Raw genomic sequence first — 20,873 nt, 5'->3', positions numbered from 1 at the left:
CTCCCCAGTGAAAGCTTGGATTAACATCTCATCCAAAAGGAAGCATTTCCGATCATGCACTACTCCTTTGGTATTGCACCTAGTGATCAAGTCTCTGTAGACGGGGTTGATTCCATGATCTCCTAATTTGAAGGCAGTGTTACCAATGGACCGAACTGCCACTTTTACACAACATGTGACAATACCTGAGTAATAAATGAACAAGATTGTGGTGGTATATATCATATCACCATTTATAAAAATACCAATATATCAATCAAGTCTATTCCTTTCAACAAAGTTTTTACAGTCATGAGCTTAATCTCTTTGAGAAAAATGGATGATCACATGTAAAACAACCAAAGAAAATGCTTGAAATTTCTGTCTGATCACTTGAACAAATAAGTGGAGACAATAAAACAACATTATTGTCTACATCTTTCAACTCTGGCATTATATGGGGTAATTTCTGATTTTGTGTTCCTGGTTTGCCTTGAATGTGTATCTCAAAGATTTAGGTGCATGATTTTCTAATCATCCTTCCGATCATAGCCAGAAAATTATGCATAACATATGCCCACAATTCCAATATGCATTCCACTGGGCCTTATTTTGTTCGAATACCATTTGACTGCTATCACTCTCCTGCCACTCTCCTGCAGTATCCTTGACAACATCAAGGCAAAGTTTTCAGGGCTCTGCAGAAAGAACAGGGAAATGGGATGAATTGCAAATAAGTGCAGACAGAAACATGATGGGTTGAATGGCCTCCTTCTGTACTGTATGATTCTATGACCTGTACTGTATTAAAAGGCCATTGTAATCTCTCTTCAAAAAATTGTACTTGGAACCTTGTGAAAGCTCTTTTGAGAATCCAAGTTTATTCTAATTTTCCACCCACCAGTTAACCAGTCTTAATCCATTAAATTAGCAACTTCTTGAATGAATTGTAGGAGATTTTTGACAATGACCTACTAAAAATCCATGCTGTCTACCTCTTGTAGCTCTGATGAATGTTGATAGTGTCTATAAAGTACAGCTGGACCTTTTTCAAATTATACAACAAATTTTGACTTCGTTTACTTTTAAGTGCACATAATTGAAATGTTATTTATTGAATCTTAATAGAGTGTATTATGGGATGGAAGATGCTTTAGCTTTCATTATTATATGATTGAAGGCTCTGCTCACTTAGTTCCAGATGTGATCAGCTTCCTTCATTGAAGAACTCTGCAAAAACTGAATTTCTAACCCTCAAAGGCCATCTCAGTTCCAAATATAATTCCTTGCTTCTCTGAGTCACAGGTTGCATATTGAGGTCTATGGCTTTGTACAAAGGCCAAAAGGTAAGAAAGTTTGACACAGACCACTGTAACAGGACGAAAGATATTCTCCCCATGTCCAATTCAGTGATCTTCTAAGTATGGTCTGCACAAAGCGCGAATATAGTTTTAGGTTAATACGGAAGGAAGAGTGGTCTTGGTTAACTGAATACATCCTTCTGCTTCTGATATATTGTGTTGGAATCAGAGACTAATTTCCATATTCTGCCAACATTTATATGGGTAACACTATAGCTAAGCCAGGAATGACCTCCTGATGTGATAGTCCTGATAATGAAAAATAAATGGAAAAAATCTAAAAATGGGTCTTGAAGATTTCAAGTGAAGGGGCTGTGACTATTTCCTTTGGCAGCTTGTTCCACTGTGGGATTGTCCTTGGGAAGAGAGATTGTTGATACACTGTCTTGGAAACAGATGGCTTTTGTTGTTTGTATGGAAGGTTACCTTGTGATTTGTCATTTCTGGAGGGCACCAGGTACTTGTTCCTGTCAATTTCCACCAGCCCCTTCCATATTTTATAGAACATGGTCAGTCTATTTTTTTTCCTCCTTTGCTGTAATGATTCCCATTCCAAATTTTTGATCAAGGATCCTGGTCTGCAGTGGTCAGTTCTGGCTCTGTACATATTGCTGCCCTGTACAATAAATATTCATCACATTGGAATGAGATCAACTTAGAAGATACAATGACATGCAGTACTTATTTGACTGAATTCTATTTTAAGACAAAAACACATGCATATATAGTATCTACGTATGAAACTATTAAAACTATCTTAACGCACAAATAAAGAACTTTCTAATAGTAAACATTTTGCAATATTAGAGGCAAACCCAACAAAATGTTGGTATGAAATGTCTTCAAATCCACTTGAAACAAACAGTTTAACAGCTCTTTTAAATAGCAAAGGGATTTCATTTGGATGCACCAATGTGCTTGTTACTACTACTGTGCAGGGCACTTTCTAGGCATATGATTTTTGATGTTTAACAAAATATTACATGGTTATTAGTACTGAGAAGACAGTTCTTTAATGAATATTTGATGCATTGCTTATTTTTTTGAATTGCATACTGTTTGACTGTTTCGTTCAGAGAAGCAATAATATAAACAGTTTATATAATTGCTTCCCTGAACAAAACAGTCAAACAGTATGCAAATTCCTACTTATATAATCTAATAGCAGAATGTGCCGAAGAGCACAAATTGAGGAGCTCAGAAGATAACAGTGCTAATTCCATTTTCCAGTTGGATGTAATTGATAATCTTCTTCTAATTAAATATGTTGTTATGGAAAAAAAAACAATGTAAATCTACAAGACCTTAAATTCAGAGGTGTAGCATTAAAGGGCCAGATATTCATGAAGGAGACAAGGGCCGGAATTTTCCGGCCCTGTTGTGGTGGAACCCGCCGCAGGAGATTTGGCAGCCCAACCCAAATGGATGATCTTGGCAGTGGGCGGGGCTGGAAAATCACGTTCAGGAAGTTGGGAGTCAGGAAAGTTCCCAACTCCGCAAACCTTTCTCCATTAAGGAGATCCCCGCCCACCGTATTTGGAAATATTTTCTGGAAAGATGGGGATAGGATGGAGTTGGATTTGCAGCCTTTGGTGGCAGGCCTGAGCTGGCAATGGAGGTGGGTGGTTGATAAGGCCAGCTGGCTAAAATGTCCGCCTCCATTTACTGAGAAATTGGCACAGTTGTAATCATGACAGTTAGGCCCTCTAGCCCTCACCCTTCACATCTCTCAAACCCCCATGCCCCCTTATATCTCCCATGTCCTCTCCATGTCCCCACATGTCCCCTCAAATACCCTATGTCACCCTTGCATCCTCCATACCCACTCTTCCAGTATCTACTATGTACAGAACCAGCGATCCCTTAGAAAATCTGGCAAATCTTTTCATTGCTCCTGAAACTGACACAATAAGCAAAGAGGCTTTGAAAGTCTCTGTAAAAAGAAAATTCATCTTACAATCTCTTAAATGCTGTCCTGTTACAGCGATTATGTTATCAATGACAAAAATCTTTTATTCGCTTCACACATCTTAATCATGAGTAAATAAGTACACTGGCATTGAGAAAACCCTTCAAAGAAAAATCTGATTATTTCATGGCAATAAATATTTCAATCAAACAAAGCTTTCATTCCCCTGCAAACTGTGTCAACATTGCCTACAGGGCCGTGTGCATTATCCAGTCTTGGAGCTCAGCCAAGCATTCAAAATCAAGCCATCTGGCAACTGTTTCAACAAAGCAGGCTGAATAGGCGTCCAGACATCTGTTTTTTCCAGATGCCTTCAATATGAATGCTTAGCTGAGCTTCAAGAATGGCTAATAGACTCAGCCCTAAGGGCAATGTTGACACAGCTTGCAGGGGAGTTATAGCTTTGTTTGACATCTTTGTTACCCTGTAATAATCTGATCTTTCCTGGAAGAGCTTTCTCAATGCATGTGTGTTTATTTACACAAGACTGATGCTACCAATGGCTGTGATTAATTGACAGCTTTATAAGAAGTTGAGTGGTACAATATATTTCAAAAGAAATATTTCATGACTTTTTTTCTGGTTCCCATTTTAGGAATAGGATACCCTCATGGTTCATGACTCCTCCGAGGTGTCATGAACCACTTCCACTAACAGAACAGGTCTGGCTCCATCAAAATTGTGGGGTGGGCTATGAAATGCCTATCCCGCAATGGAGCTGGAAAGGGTGGGAATCCTACTCTGCGGTCTGGCTACTTACACCCTTATCCCATACCAGCAGAAATATCTGGAAACTAGAATTGGGGCAGAAATTCTGGAATCAGGTCCCACCTGCTACTTTTAAAGGCTTCCCAACTCAACCCAAGTCCCCAAAAATCTGGGCCAAGGTAAATAAAGCTTTTTGTGTCATTTCAGCTGAGAAAGGCTTTTATAATGAAATAAAAATTTTAAAAACTGGAAAGACGTGAGGCTGCATCTGTAGAGAAAGGAAACGTTAATGTTTCAGGTCCGAAACGTTACATCAGAACATTTAACGAATGTTGTTAAAATAACAATATCGACATCTTAAATTCTGATGAAAGGTCAGCGACCTGCAATGTTAACTCTGTTCCTCTCTCCATAGATATCTTGAGCATTTTCTGTTTTTATCTGAGAATACTTGGGGGCCTGGGCCCTTGTCATTCACTCCTTTCTTCCTCACTTGCACACCTTTCCCCATTCACCAAATGTACGAAGGTTTAGGATCATATAGTCTTTACACGCTACATTAATCTCAATATGCTATACATAATGAAACTGATCCAGTGGTATCATGCAGTTTTTCTGTGTTATGTTGACTTTAAACTTGGCCATTTTTGGTTGGCTGCCTAGCACACGAGCTGTCTAGACCCTTGCGTTAATCTGGTCATAGCACCTAAAAAAAAAGGGAACAGGTTGCTGTTGGATTACGTCACAATGATACTGAGCAAACTGGGAGGTACAATGAAGATTGATGTTTCAGCCTGCAGGGAAATGCTAAACTAATAGGGAAAAGTCCTGTGAAAATATCATGTTGTCCTCTGTTTAATTGTGTTAATAGTTTTGGCAGTACTGTTAGCACATAATCAGATATTTGAACAAAACCACTAACTCTACCTGTACTCCACCAAATCAAGTTTTCACAAAGTAGTTTAATTATCTGCTCACAGTTTCTGCTATTGTTTGAACTACTTCCTTATTCATCTGACCTTTGCAGTTTTTAGGTATCACTACATAAATTCAGGGAGTAATGGGAAACTTTTCACTGCAGTTGTCAGTCCATTGTATTTCGCAGGTATTCTCAAGAATGTTTAAATTATCCTGAATCGAGCTTTGTTATGAAATGAACAGTTAGATTGCTGGTTTTTAATACTGATTAAATACAGATCAAGAAGTTTATTCAATCAGCATTGAAATGCAGCATTCTGATTGCTTCACACTGAAGCTTGATTGGAAATAATTTAAACAGATTGCCCTTTGTTTTACACACACCCATGGTAACTCATTACATCTGTATAGTCTGTGCTGCCAAATTTATGAAACTTGGCAAAGCAAATTTGAATGACAAGTGAAAGGTAATGCAACCAAAGCTAGAGCTCCTTGTATAACAAAAGATATAGAAAGTAAGATGAAACAGAAAAGGGGAGCCTATGATAGCTGAATACAAGTGAGAAAGTTCAGAGGGGAAGTGAAAGGTGAAGTGAAAGGGAAATGAAAGCTGCACTGGAGTGTTGCTTTGAGCTACATTAGAGTGCTTCAGATGGACTTTGGTGAGAGGGACTTTTAAGGGTTAATTTCTAACTAAAATCTAATCTTTCTTTAATTTAGCAACAAACTAAAAGTTGCTCTTTGTGTTGGGGTTACACAGGCTTTGCTTGCAGCTGCAGCTAGACCTGTACATGCTGGACAGGTTGCACCCCAGCAGGACTGGGACCAATATCCTCGCAAAGGGTATTCACCAGTGCTATGAGGGAGGGTATAAACTAGATTGGCAAGGGGATGGGAACCTGAGCAGTGAGGCACAAGAGAGGGAAACAAAGATAAGAATGAAAGACAGAAAAGTAGAAAGCAAAAGTGGAAGGCAGAGGAAACAAGGGCTAGCAGCAAATAGGGCCATAGTACAAAAAAATGTGTAAAAATGTTAAAAAGACAAGTTTAAAGTCACTGTATCTGAATGCATTCACAATAGGGTAGGCGAAATAACAGTGAAAATAGACGTAAATGGGTACAATATGATTGTGATTACAGAGACATGGGCCAGAATTTTCCCGTCCGCAATTTTGGGGGTGGGGCCCGCTCGTTGACAGGAAAATGACACGGGATGACGTCAGGAGGAACCACCGATGTCATCCCAGGCCATTTAAATTTTTAGGCGGGCGGACAGCGAAATCAGCTGTCCGGCCAACAACCTGTCAATGGCCAATTGAGGCCACTAACAGGATAATTGAGATCATTAAAGACCTGCCCATCCAACCTCAAGGCTGGCGGGCAGGTCAGGAGCCCCGGCAGGCTCCTGATAATACACGAAACCTCATCCACTGGCGGGATGAGGTTTCATGTTCGTGTTTAAAAACTTTAATAAAGTTTCAGTGCTTCTTATTAACATGTCTCATCTGGTGTGACATTGTCACATGAGGGGGAATGTTAATAATGTTTTTATTTTTCTATTTTTAGAGTTTTTTAACCTGTCGCGAATCTCCCTGAGAAAGCACTTAGTCTCAGGGAGCAGTGTGCTTTTTCGCGTGCATGCACGAAAGAGCGCACTCTGACAGTTGGGGATTCCCTCCCCCCACCGCACAGGAAACACATAGCGCTTCCCGTCGGGCAGGCCACTGGGCAGGCCTTAATTGGCCCGCCCACTCAAAATGGCGGCGGGCCCCGTTTCAGCGGCGGGAGTCAGCTGCCTGCCCGCCACCGAGCTGGTGGGGCCCGCCCACCCATCGAGGGCTAAATTCTGCCCATGGCTGCAGGCTGACCAAGGCTGGGAACTGAATATCCAAGGGTACTCGATATTTAGGACGGACAGGCAACAAGGAAAAGGAGGTGGCATGGCATTGTTAGTTAAGGATGAAATCAGTGCAATAGTGAGAGAGGATATTGGCACGGAAAACCTGGATGTAGAATCAGTCTGGGTGGAACTAAGAAGCAACAAGGGGCAGAAAACATTAGTGACAGTTGTCTATAGGCCTCCAAATAGTAGTGATAAGGTAGGGGATGGCATTAAACAGGAAGTTAGAAATGCATGTAACAAGGGTGCTACAGTAATCATGGGTGACTTTAATCTGCATATAGGCTGGGCAAACCAAATTAGCAATAATACTGTGACAGATGAATTCCTGGAGTGTATATGAGATCATTTTTTAGACCACTATTTTGAGGAACCAACTAGGAACAGGCTACTCTAGATTTGGTATTGTGCAATGAGAAGGGGGTCATTAATAATCTTGTTGTGTGGGGTCCTTTAGGGAACAGTAACAATAACATGATGGTTAGTTAGGAAAGTGAAGTAGTCCAATCTGAAACTAGGGCCCTAAATCTTAACAAAGGAAACTATAAAGATATGAAGCATGAGTTGGCTATGATAGATTGGGGAACTTCATTAAAAGGCTAATGACTAATATTTAATGGCTAATATTTAGGGAATGAATGTTATAATTCCTTCCTGGTGCAAAAATACAACAGGAAAACTGGCCCAATCATGGCTAACAAAATAAATTAAGGATAGTATTAGATCCAAGGAGGAGTCATATAAAGTTGCTAGAAAAAGTGGCAAGCCTGAGCATTTGGAGCAGTTTAGAATTCAGCAAAGGAGGACCAAGAGATTGATTAAGAGGGGAAAAGTGGAGTATGAGAGTAAACTTGCAAGGAACATAAAAGCGCAGTGTAAAAGCTTCTCTAAATATGTAAAAAGAAAAAGATTAGTGAAGACAAATGTAGGTCCTTACAGTCCAAAACAGGAGAATTTATTATAGAGAACAAGAAAATAGCAGAGCAATTAAACAACGGCTTTAGTTTTGTTTCCACGGAGGAAGACACAAATAGCTCCCCAGAAATACTAGGGAACCGAGGATCTAGCAAGAAGGAGGAATTGAAGGTGATTTAGTGAGAAGGAAGAATTGAAGGAAATTAGTATTGCTAAAACAATGGTGCTGGAAAAATTAATTGGATTGAAAGCTGATAAATCCCCAGGGCCTGATAATCTACATCCCAGGGTACTAAAGGAGGTGGTCATGGAAATAGTGGATGCATTGGTTATCATCTTCCAAAATTCTGTAGGTTCTGGAACAGTCCTGGCAGATTGGAAGGTGGCAAATGTAACCCCATTATTTAAAAAAGGAGGGAGGGAGAAAACAGCAAATTACAGACCGGTTAGCCAAACATCAGTAGTAGGGAAAATGCTAGAGTCTATTATAAAGGATGTGATAACAGGACACTAAGAAAATATCAATGGGATTTGGCAAAGCCAACATGAATTTATGAAAAGGAAATCATCTTTGACAAACCTACTGGAGTCTTTTGAGGATGTAACTAGCAGAATAAATAAGGGAGAACCAGTGAATATAGTGTATTTGGATTTTCAGAAAGCTTTTGATAAAGTCCCATATAAGAGGTTAGTGTGTAAAATTAAAGCACATGGGATTGGGGAACAAAATAATGGCATGGATTAAGAACTGGTTAGCAGACAGGAAACAGAGTAGGAATAAATGGGTCTTTTTCAGAGTAGCAGGCGGTGACTAGTGGGGTATCGCAGGGATCAGTGCTTGGGCCCCAGCTATTCACAATACATGTCAATGATTTGAATGAGGGAACAAAATGTAATATTTCCAAGTTTGCTGACGACACAAAACTTAGTACGAATGTGAGCAATGAAGAGTCTGTTGAGAGGCTTCAAGGCAATTTAGACAGGTTGAGTGAGTGGGCAAATACATGGCAGAGGCAGCATAATGTGGATAAGTGCGAAGTTATCCACTTTGGTAGGAAAAACAGAATGGCAGCGTATTATTTAAATGGTAATAGATTGGGAAATGTTGATGCACAAAGGGACCTGGGTGTCCTTGTACACCAATCACTGAAAGCAAGCATGCCAGGTGCAGTAAGCAATTAAGAAGGCAAATGGTATGTTGGCCTTCATTGCGAGAGGACTTGAGTACAGGAGCAAGGATGTCTTACTGCAGTTGTACAGGACCTTGGTGAGACCACACCTGGGGTATTGTGTGCAGTTTTGGACTGCTTACCTATGAAAGGATATACTTGGCTTAGAGGGAGTGGAGCGAAGGTTCACCAGACTTTCTGGGATGGCAGGATTGTTGTATGAGGAGAGATTGGGCTGACTAGGCCTGTATTCTCTGGAGTTTAGAAGAATGAGAGTGGAATCTCATTGAAACATAAAAAATTCTGACAGGGATGGACAGAGGGATGATATTTCCTCTGGCTGGAGGGGGTCTAGAACAAGGGCTCACAGTCTCAGGATACGGGGTAGACCATTTAGGACTGAGATGAGGAAAAATATCTTCACTCAGAGGGTGGTGAACCTGCGGGCCAGGACCTTTAGGCCGGCGATCGGGGGTCAGGACCCATTCACCGATGTGTAAAATGATGCGGGACGATGCCGGGTAGGACTCCCGACGTCACCCTGCGTCATTTCAAATTTCAGGTTGGCGGAGGCGCAGTCGAATCAGCTGTGCACCCGCCGACCTGTCAATGGTATATTGAGGCTATTTCAAAAGTAATTGACATAATTAATGGACCTGCCCGTCCAACCTTAAGCCTGGCAGGCTTCAGAAAAAGCATGAAACCTCGTCCATGGGCGGGATGAGGTTTCATGAGGGGTTTTTAAAAATTTAATAAATGTTTGATTAAAAATGATGGATATGTCCCAACTCATGTGAGTTCATGCGAAAGAGCGCACTCTTGGCTGAGTGAATCCCCCCCCCCACCAGCGCCTGCACAGGTAGCGCTCCTAAGCGGACGTCACGCTGGGTGGGCCTTAATTGGCCCACCCACATAAAATGGCAGTGTGTCCCCAATCGGAGGCGCACCTGCCCACGCCTGCTCCTGCACTTCCCCTCCGATGGGAGGAAAATTCTTCCCATGGAACTCTCTACCGCAGAAGGCTGAGGAGGACAAGTCACTGAATATATTTAAGAAGGAAGTAGATAGATTTCTGGACTCTATGGCATCAAGGAGTACGGGGAGAGCGTGGGAGTATGACGTTGTGATAGAGGATCAGCCATGATCATATTGAATGGATGAGCAGACTCGAAGGGCCGAATGACCTACTCCTCCTGTTTTCTATATTTCCATGAAATAAGAGACGTAAAATGAGTGAGTATGAGAAGAAACTGGCAGTTAGCATAAAATGGAGCCCGAAGTCTTCTATAAGCATATAATTAGTAAAAGTAAATAAATAGTAAAAAAAGGGGTGGGTCTATGCGTGGAGGCATAGGGCATAGCTGAGCTAGTAAATGAGTACTTTGCATTGTAAGATATACGATTATATTACATATATCAAGAAAGAAGTGTTGCCAAAGTCATAAAGAAAGTGGAGATAGTTGAGATAGTCATGGGCTAAACGTTGATAAAGAGAAAGTATTAGTTAGGCTGGCTATAAACAAAGCTGATAAGTCACCAGGGCCGGGTAGGATGCATCCAAGGATGCTGAAGGAAGACAAGGTGTAAATTGCAAAGAGTTTTTTTATTCATTTACAGGGTGTGGGCATCGCTGGCTATGCCAGCATCTGTTGCCTATCCCTAATTGCCCTTGAGGAGGTGGTGGTGAGCTGCCTTCTTGAACTGCCGCAGTCCATGAGGTGTAGGTACACCCACAGTGCTGTTAGGAAGGGAGTTCCAGGATTTTGACCCAGCGACAGTGAAGGAACGGCAATATATTTCCAAGTCAGGATGGTGAGCATCATTTGTTTAGCAATAACCTGCTCACTGATGCCCAGTTTGGGTTCCGCCAGGGCCACTCAGCTCCTGACCTCATTACAGCCTTGGTTCAAAAATGGACAAAAGAGCTGACTCCAAAGGTGAGGTGAGAGTGACTGCCCTTGACATCAAGGCTGCATTTGGCTGAGTGTGTCATCAAGGTACCCTAGCAAAGCTGTGAGATAAACTTAAGGCTCGGCCTTCATGAGGCACTGTGGACCATCAGCAGCAGCAGAATTGTATTCAGTCACAATCTGTGACCTTATGGCCCAGCTGATTCCTCATTCTACCATTCACATCTATATATCGGTTGCCCTGGAAATCCATCAAATGTGTTCTGGATGATGGTGAGTCTTTTGACCCATTCCTTGTCAATAATGGAGTTAAATGGGGAAGTGTGCTAGTGCTAACTCTCTTCAGCATGTTTATCTCTGCCATTTCTCCAATACGAAGGTGATCCTGGCATCAGAATCAGATATTGCATGGATGGGAAGCTGCACAGTCTGAGACACATGCAAGAGTGCAGCTTTTGGCAGACTTTGGACATCAGTCTGGGAGTAAAGCGGAGTAAGTCTGGCTACCAATCCGAAAGTCTATAGAGCAGTAGTCCTGTCCATGTTGCTCTACATATGCAGGACTTGGACTGTGTACTTGCTATGTGCCAAGAACTTTCTACTTTCACTTGAGCTGCCTTTGGAAGCTTCTGAAGATCAAATGGCAGGATAAAATATAAGACACTGAAGTGCTCACCCAGGCTGGAACACCAGGCATCCGCACCATATTGAGACAGTCGTATTGAGTTATGCCGGTCATGCAGCCAGAATGCCTGACATTTGACCAAAGGGAATCTTCTAGGGAGAGCTTGAATCCAAAGTGCACTGTTATTACAGTCACAAGGGCACTCTGAAGGCTTCACTTAGGAGTTTTGATAATGGCTTTGAGTCCTGGGAGAAGCCTGCCGAGCATCACTGCACCTGGCACAACCAAATAAAAAAACAATGTGGCCTTTGAAAACAGCACAAATTAGAGGCAGAGAAAAAAACGCCAGGAGGGAAAATCTCAAGCCAACAACTCATCCAAAACTTAATTGTCTGTGGTATACTGTCCTTTTTGCAACAGAACATTCCAGGCCTTACCATTCACGTATGTATCCCCTGGATCCCTACAAAATACCCCAGATGATGAACATAGTCATCTTCACCTTGAAGGACAAACATGGTCATTAAGCCAGGGGACCAACCCTGGTTCAAACAGGAGTGTAGAAAGCATACCAGCTGCAGCAACCAGGCATATCTGAGGTGCAAGCCTGGTGAAGCTATGGCACAGGTCTACTTGCACACTAAACAGTGGAAGCAGGACGGCATAGACAGATCTTGGTGACCCCTCAACCAGCACATCAGATCAAAGCTTTGCATTACTGCCACATCCAACTGTGAATGATGGTGGACAATTATACAACTAATCAAAGGAGGAGGTGTTATTGTATATCAATTGTGTTTATTTATAAGCAGGTGGAGGACACTAACCGGGGTTTCACTTGAACAGATGTAAAGAGATACTCCCTGAAACAGTGGTGTGGTTGAATTAGGAGATACACACTTGTAATGGTTCACTTTGTAAATAAACATAAGACTGAGTAAAGATTGGCTCCTGTATTATTCTTCACCAACTGGCTTTCCAGGATAGAACTTGAGGGTCCACAAACATTCCCATCCTCAATGATGACAGAGCCCAGCACATCAGTGTAAATGTCAAGGCAACTATCTTCAGCCAGATGTGCCAAGTGGAAGATCCACCTTGACCTCCTCCCATTGTACTGTGCAAAACAGATGCCAATCTTCAGTCAGTTCGATTTATTCCACATGATATCAAGAAAAGATTGAAGACACTCAATACAGCAAAAGCTTTCGGCCCTGACAACATCCTGGCTGTCGCCTAAACTAGCTGTGTCCCCAGCCAAATGGTTCCAGTACAGCTGCAATGCCAGCACCCATCTGACAAAGTGGCAAATTGGCTAGATAGTGTCCTGTCCTGAAAAAAATGACCAATCTAATCAGGCAAACCATCATCCCATTAGCAAAGTGATGGAAGGTATCGTAGACCATGCAATCAAGCAGCACTTAGTCAGCAATAACCTCCTCACTGATGTTCAGTTTGGGTTCCACTAAGACTTTCGCACCAGACCTCTACACAGCCTTGGTCCAAACATGAACAAAAGAATGAATTCTAGAGGTGAGGTAAGAGTGACTGCCTTAACATCATGGCAACATTTGACTGGGTGTGGCATCAAGGAACCCTAGCAAAATTGAAGTTAATAGAATCAGGAGGAAAACACTTCACTAGCTGGAGTAATATCTAGCACAAAAGAAGATGGTTGTATTTGTTGGAGACCAATCACCTCAGTCCCAGGGCATTGCTACAGGAGTTCCTTGTGATAGTGTCCTAGGCCCAACTACCTTCAGCTGCTTCATCAATGAGCTTCCCTCCATCATAAGGTCAAAAGTGGAGATGTTCATGGATGATCGCACAATGTTCAGTGCCCTTCGCAACACTTTAGATACTGGAGCAGTCAGAATCCGCATGCAGCAAGACCTGGACAACATTCAGGCTTGGGCTGAAAAGATAACATTCACCTCAAACAATGTGCCAGGCAGTGACCATCTAAACAAAAGAGAGTCTAACCACCTCCCCTTGATTTTCAGTGGCATTACCATCACTGAAACCCCCACCATCAACATCCTGAGGGTTACCATTGACCAGAAACTGAACTGGACTAGCCATATGAATAATGTGGCTATCAGAGCAGGGGTCAGAGGCTGGGAATTCTGTGGTGAGTAACTCACCTCCTGACTCCCCAAAGTCTGTCCACCATCTACAAGGCTCAAGGTAGGACTGTGATGGAATGCTCCCCACTTGCCTGGATGAGTGCAGCTCCCACAACACTCAAGTAGTCTGCTATGATTTATTAGGCCTGCACTTTATGAGCTGCAAACAAACAGAATCATTTAGCCCAGGAGACTGGAATTCTCCTGAACTTGCTGGCAGCTTAAGGGTTATGTGTTTGCTTGTTTTGTTTACTATTGAAACCCATTTATTTATGGTTATAAATGAGCACACTCAATAGAGAAAAGGTCACAAAATTGACAGGAGTTTAAATGCCAGGCACAGCATCCCGTGACTGCATCGGCAGGATTTCTGCCCTCTGATATCTGCTCAAAGTCAAGCGACGTTTTTTTGCCATATCACAATTTGACATTTATCTGTCTTTGAATCTGAATCATAAAAAGTACTTTCAGAGATTAGTCACTGTTCAGACATTACTTACAAAGTTGTGGAGAAAACGCTGGGGTGTGGGACTAAATTGAATAGTTCTTTTAAAACACTGGCACCGAATGGCCTCCTTCTGTGCTGCAAGGTTCTTTGATTTTATATTTTTTAACCGTAACTATGGAAACATTGAGATCTATCAGCAGGTGTCACAGTAACACGGTATAACATGAATTCTCAAGAAAGCAAAACATGTGGTTATTCTGCACAAAACGTCTTCTTTTAAGTTATTTTTTTTTTCTCCATGGGACTTGTGCACCAAACAACAGGCCTTGCAAATAAAACCAATTCAGGAATTTTCAGGGACAAAACATGCCATTGGGCCCAGTGAATTTCCTTTATTTCATGCACCACTGTTGCATTTTATCCTGCAGTTCTCCTGTCCCTGGAAATTAACTTAATTTTCTTTTGAACCCTTTCGAATGAACTGCTCACAATGGCATTCATTTTAAAACCCACAATTCTAACACCTTCTGGGAGGGAAAAAATTCAAGCTTCCTCTTTTACTTCAAAATTCTTGTTCTTAAGTTGGACTAGCCAGTATTTGAGCCCTTTCAGTTAGTAAGCAATTAACATGGTCCATTTTATCAGTTCCTTTTAAAACATTGAAAACTTCAGCCTTCCCCAGAACTTACATTTCTGATACCCAGAAAGCTCAGAAAGCCATCCAAAGATGTTCCAAGACTGGCTTCTCCCAGCAGTGTGACTGGCTTTGGGTCCATGGCAGCAAAGAGGAGCAAACACACATCGCCTAAAGATTCCTGCTCCAGCTGTCAGAGGGACACTGCACAGCTTATTTTCAATTATTTTGTGACTGTTAATATTTGTTTGGATGGAAGGAGAAATTTTGTTTCCCTCTGTACAGAAACAAAAGCCGTTGTGCTCTGGTACATAGCCCTGAATTCTTCCAACGCTTGTGGAAGTGGTATTGTATTGCTGTTGAATATAATGTGTACCACGTAACCAAATCTGGAGACATATGGATCCTCCAGTCTCCTGGCTGCCTTGTTTTTCAGTAGCAACGATGCAGTAGCAAGGCTGAGGGGGTGGGGACAGCTGACTTTCCATCTGAGCCTCGCCCTGCTATCTTTGGGTAAACATAAAAAGAAAGATGTGCATTTATATTGTACCTTTCACAACCTCAGGACATCTCAAAGCACTTTACAGCCAGTTAAATAGTATTGAAATGTAGTCACTGTTGAGTAGGCTTCAACTTAGCTATCCAGTGCTCCCACTAGAAACAGGTGGGAGCCTCAATATTCAATGTGAACTGGATCTTAAGATGTTGTTAGGACCAAGTGCCACTTAGATGCAGCTAAACCTGGCACTTGCTAAACGTTGGACCCCTTTGCTGCACAGTGTGAGAAATTGCCACTACAACATCCCTAAAGGGATCGCTGGAAACAGTTCTGAAAACAATAAAGGATGACATATTTGGTACTTTTTAGTATCATTCCTCTCCCTTTATATAATGCACTCTGTCACAGCCATTCTTCCCATTGACCTGTCCTCCTTTTTAATTGTTTGATGTAGTCCTGTGCTCTTTGGGTGGTCCATGTGACCTTTTGCCCTCTCAAAACAGAGAGTTGCCTATCAGATAGGCAACTGGTTGCTCAACAGTTGAGTGCAAATGAGGCCTGTCATCAAGGTGGTTTGGGCCTCCCACCAGCCATTTCTAGCGGCTGCTATGATTGCTCTGTCCTGCGCTTGCCAGATTTTTGGCTTCAGGGAATAATTCATGGCAAAAGGTAATAAACAGACCATGTGCATTACCTAGAGGACCTGCGAACAAGTAAAGAGACAGCATACTCGAAAAGTGGATGGCAGGGAAACAGTACTGAACAAAAAATGCATCTGAAGGAGGGTCCAAAGATTGCAATGTAATGGCTTTTCCACATGTGCTCCTCAGACATGCCAATCCCTCATAAACCTAGCATCTCTTCATGCCCATACCTCTGGAGGGTACATCTTCAAGATGCAACGTACAATTGGAAAGCTTGCTGTACTCATATCTACTAAGGCCATACTTCATCGTGCACCATACAGCTAGGCTGTTTCACAGTCACTTACTGACCACCAGATTGACACTTTGGACATATGTTCCTTCAACTTCCAATATCTTGGCTACTTTCTTGTTGGTATAACAAGATGGCAGCACCCCAATCTGAAGATATTGTTGGATGAAGTCCCCTTTAATGTGCCCAGAGAGCTTTAGCTGGAATCAGCCAGCATGTGTATTAGGAAGTCCATGCCACCCATCTCAGGTACAGGGACACCTCTCCCTGATGAAGTGACTGACACTCCTTCTTGCCTTCCAACTCCCACAAGAGAGGAGTAGTGTTGATCTTACTAATAGAGCCTGTTATGAATCACAGCAGACTGGTCAACTTTTTGACTAAAATTAGAAGAAGTCTTACTGACCACATTATGTACTAAGTTGTTGCTCTGATTTTCTTGATGGATTTACTCATATCAGCTTATCACTGCTAATTAGTTATGTAGCAGCTCTGTGCTCAGATGGTGATTTAACAACTTCCCACTCAGCTGTGATCTGAGGAAATATCATGGACTTTTTGTTCTTTATTATCTCCTTAGAGATCTCGCACCAAGAGACATTTCTGGCACATCAGATCCATTTGCAAGAGTGGTATTTAACAACAAAACTACAGAAACAGCCGTAAGTCTTTCATCCTCATATTTTTCTCTCCTGTTTATGCCCGGAGATGTGGCTAACACCGAACATGCTGCATTTACATTTACATAGAAGGCACTCGGCATTTAAGAGCTGAATATAAAATTTATCCCATTTAGGAGGGGAACTGCTGAACCAAAATGAGTGTGTAGGAATGATACCACATTCAACATGAATATTGAGTAGTACATTAATAAGAACGTAAGAAGCTAAGATCTAGGAGCAGGAGCAGGCCACAAGACCCCGTGAGCTCGCTCCGCCACTTAATAAAATCATGGTGGATCTTTTACTTCAATTCCACTTTCCCACCCACTCTCCAAATCACTTGGGCCTGAATTTTTTCGGCTCAGCAAGCGGAGGGTGGGGCCTGCTCGCCAAGGCGTAAAATGACACGCGGTGACATCGGGCGGGCGTCCCGACATCACCGCCCGTCATCTGGGTTTTCAGTTCAGCGGGCGTGCAGCTGACTTGGCTGTGTGCCTGCCAAACTGTCAGAGGCCTATTAAGGCCATTTAGAAATCAATTAAAGTAATAAACTGATCTGCCCGTCCAACCTTAAGGTTGACGGGCAGGTGAAGAGCCCAGGCGGGATGAGGTTTCATGAAGGGTTTATAAATATAATAATTTTTTATTTTAATGTTCATTGACATGTCCCAGCTCATGTGACACTGTCATATGAGGGGACATGTCCTAAAATTTCTTATTTTCTTTATTTAAATTTTTGAAACTAAAACTAATCTCCCTGAGGCACCTCTGTGCCTCAGGGATATTTCTGCACTCTTTGTGCAGGCCCTGACTCAGGGAATCGCCCATGCCCACACAGGGAGTGCTCAGCGCTTCCGGGTGTGTGTCACACTGGGTGGGCCTTAATTGGCCCACCCACATAAATTGACGGTGTGGACCTGATCGGGGGGGTCGCCGATCGGGTTTGCGCCCACCCCCGCACATCCCCTCATGACAGGGGGGAAAATTTTCTCCTTGATTTCCCGTAGAGTCTAAAAAATCTTGTCAATATTGATCTTGATTACACTCAATAACTGAGCATTTATGGCCCTCATGAGTAAGAATTCCAAAGATTTATATGTCCTCTGAGTGAAGAAATTCTTCCTCATCTCAGTCTTAAATAATCCTGAGACCGTGTGGTTCCCTCGGAATCTTCAATGAAATTACCTCACATCCTTCTAAATTCCAGAGATACTGGCCCATTTTATGCAACCTCTCATCATAGGGACAACACTCACACCCCAAGATTCGATCTTGTGGACCTTCACTGTACTCCCTCTAAGGTAAGTATATCCTTCATTATACAAAAAGACCAAACTGCACATATTACTCCAGGTGTGCTCTCACCAAAGCCAAGTACAATGTAGCAAGACATTTTTACTCTTGCACTCCAGCCCCTGTGCAATAAAGGTCAACAAGTCTTTTGTTTTGCTTCGAGCTTGTTGTACATGCATGCTAACTTTGTGTTTTTTGTACGAGGGCACTCAAATCTCTCTGAACATCAACATTTAAACATTTCTCATAATTGAAAAATAATTCTGCAATGCTAGTCTCCCTGTCAAAGAGAATAACCAACTCCCCATGTTACACTCTATCTACCATCTTCTGCCCCACTTAACCTGTTTATATTTCTTTGCAGCCTCTTTTGCCCTCCTTACAGCTTATAGTTCCACCTAGCTTTGGATCACAAGCTAACATGGTACCTTTATCTTAGTCATTAATATAGATTGTAAACAACTGAGATTCCAGCATTGATCCTTGCGACACTCCACTAGTTACAGGCTGCCAACTTGAAAATTCCCCATTTATGCCTACTGTCTGTCTTCAGTTCATTAACCAATCCATGCTAATATATTACCCCCAACTCCATGGCCAGAATTTTACGTGTTGCGGGCAAGCGCGCGCCCAACCCGAATGGGTGTAAAATCGCGAGAGATGATGTCGGGCGAGCGTCCCAACGTCATCGCTTACTTGCGCAATATTTCGCTAGGCAGGCATGCGCAAAAGTCAAAATAGCGCCTGCCAACAATTATGTGGGCAACTAAGCTCATTAGTGGCCCAACTGAAAATGATTTTTCGTGGCCCGTCCAATCTTATGGCTGGTGGATGGGCCAATCAGCCAGGTGGGCTTTACATTTTTGATGCAATCTCATCCAAGGGTGGGATGAAATCTCTGTTAGGATTTAAAATAAAAATAAATATCTGGGGACTGTTTTTCTTGCAAGGTATACGTTCTGGTGCTTAATTGTGCTGCATGAACATTTTTTACAGCTATTTTATGCTTTATTTTATTATTTGGAGGTCTGCAGCTCCCTAAGGCATCTAACTGCCTTCAGGGAGCTCACTGGAAGCACTCACCAGCACCAGTAGTGACACCGGCGCCTGCCCTCTTCCCAACCCCACCGGCAGTGCTGAGCCTTTCTCAGGGCACGTTTCACGCTGGCTGTCTGAAACTTGGCAAGCCAGCGTGAAATCGCATTCGGAAGCTGATTGCGGTTGGGGGATGGTTTCCCATCCACTCCTGGGCCTGTCGATCACGCGCGCCCAACAAGTGCAAAATTCAGGCCCGTGAGTCCTTACCTTATCTAATAACTGCTTACATAGTACCTTGTTGAAATCCTTTTGGAAATCTATATATACTACATCCACTTTGTTTACTCTCAAAAAAGTGATGAGTTTGTCAGACATGGTTTCGCTTTCATAAAACCATGTTGACTCTGCCTAATTATATCATGCTATTCCAAATGCCTTGTTAATATCTCCTTAATGATAGGTTCCATTATTTTCTCAATGACTGATGCCAAGCTAACTGGCTTGTAGTTCCCTGTTTTCTCTCTCTGCCTCCTTTCTTGAATAATGGTGTTGAAGTATGCTACAAAGTATTTTCTCCAATAATGTAAAGCCTATGATGCTAAAATGTATATTTTTAGACACCTCCATTGAGTCATAAAGTGAGAATGTAAGTTATTACTGTAGTGAATTATTAATGCTTAATGTTCTGGGAGTTGTCAGATCTGTAGCTGTGGGAGCCAGTAGCAGTAGGAAATTAGTTAATGTCTCTGTAACAAAATAAGTTCTGCAATTAATGGTGTGTAGATTAACATTAAAGCAACCCATGCTTTGGATGCCTGCACTTGTGTAAACCCTAATAGATCTCATCTATTTGTTTCAGCATGAATTCACTCAAAAAGAATTTTGTTTGCATTTAGAATGTTAGATAAATGTGGAGACTTGCAGGCTGTCTTAGTGGCTCAGTGGGTTTAGCATCTAAACCATAAATGTCCCATTTTAACTTGCAGGTGCTAAATTAACACTTGAAATTCTGCAATTGGCCAATTGGCCTCTGCGTCCTGGGTTAGGGAGGGGAATGTCAGTGAGGATTCTTGCACCCTACTGTTATTCAGTGACCTCTACTCCAAGTGTATAAGTGTTTGTGTGTTTGTGTGCATGTGTATGTTTCTGTTTGTAGTCATCAGGTAGGAACAGGTTGGCTCTTGACTGTGTTTGCCCTCATGACAGCTTGTCATCATCCAGTATATCGTTCAGGCGAATAACGTTCACCTGAATGAGGTCCAGTAAGGTGACCAGTGCCTGTGAAACTACATCCCAGCAAATAGTTAAAAAAAAACTTTACAGAAAAAAACTGGTAAGAAAAGATAAAAACAAATACATTTTATAAGTTACTTCTTTAAACTTAATAAGAGATATTCCGAGCACAGTACATTATTCAATACTCCTTCTGACTTTGTAGGAGGTGACTTTCATCCCTTTCCAAAAAATTCTTTGAATAGGATCTGAAGAAAAGTATTACATATTATTTTTATTGTCCTAAAAATACAAAGTTTCACTTCTCATTTGACTATTATCCAAGCTGTGAAATAACTAAAGTAAAAGCCATTCTCCAATAGTGTAAAGCCTATTGATGCTAAAATGTATATTTTTAGACACCTCCAATGACTCATGTAGTGAGAATTTAAGCTATTTCTGTAGTGAATTATTAATGATTAATGTTCTGTGAGTTGTCAGATCAGTAGCTGTGGGAGCGAGAAGCAGAAGGAAATTAATTAATGTCCCTGTAACAAAATAAGTTCTGCAA

At 42.0% G+C, this 20,873-nt stretch overlaps 1 protein-coding gene across 1 annotated transcript in view; it reads left to right on the top strand.

The window, feature by feature from the left end:
• Positions 1-20,873, top strand: part of LOC121286019 (rasGAP-activating-like protein 1) — a 299,053-nt gene that overhangs the window by 83,900 nt on the left and 194,280 nt on the right. Inside the window, exon 6 of the mRNA XM_041203040.1 lies at positions 16,678-16,759. Within this exon, the coding sequence (XP_041058974.1) occupies positions 16,678-16,759 (82 nt within the window). The remainder of the gene's footprint in view (positions 1-16,677; positions 16,760-20,873) is intronic.

The sequence above is a fragment of the Carcharodon carcharias genome, chromosome 13, assembly GCF_017639515.1.
Source record: "Carcharodon carcharias isolate sCarCar2 chromosome 13, sCarCar2.pri, whole genome shotgun sequence".
Taxonomy (NCBI): domain Eukaryota; kingdom Metazoa; phylum Chordata; class Chondrichthyes; order Lamniformes; family Lamnidae; genus Carcharodon; species Carcharodon carcharias.
This window is presented reverse-complemented; position numbering and strand designations above follow the sequence as displayed.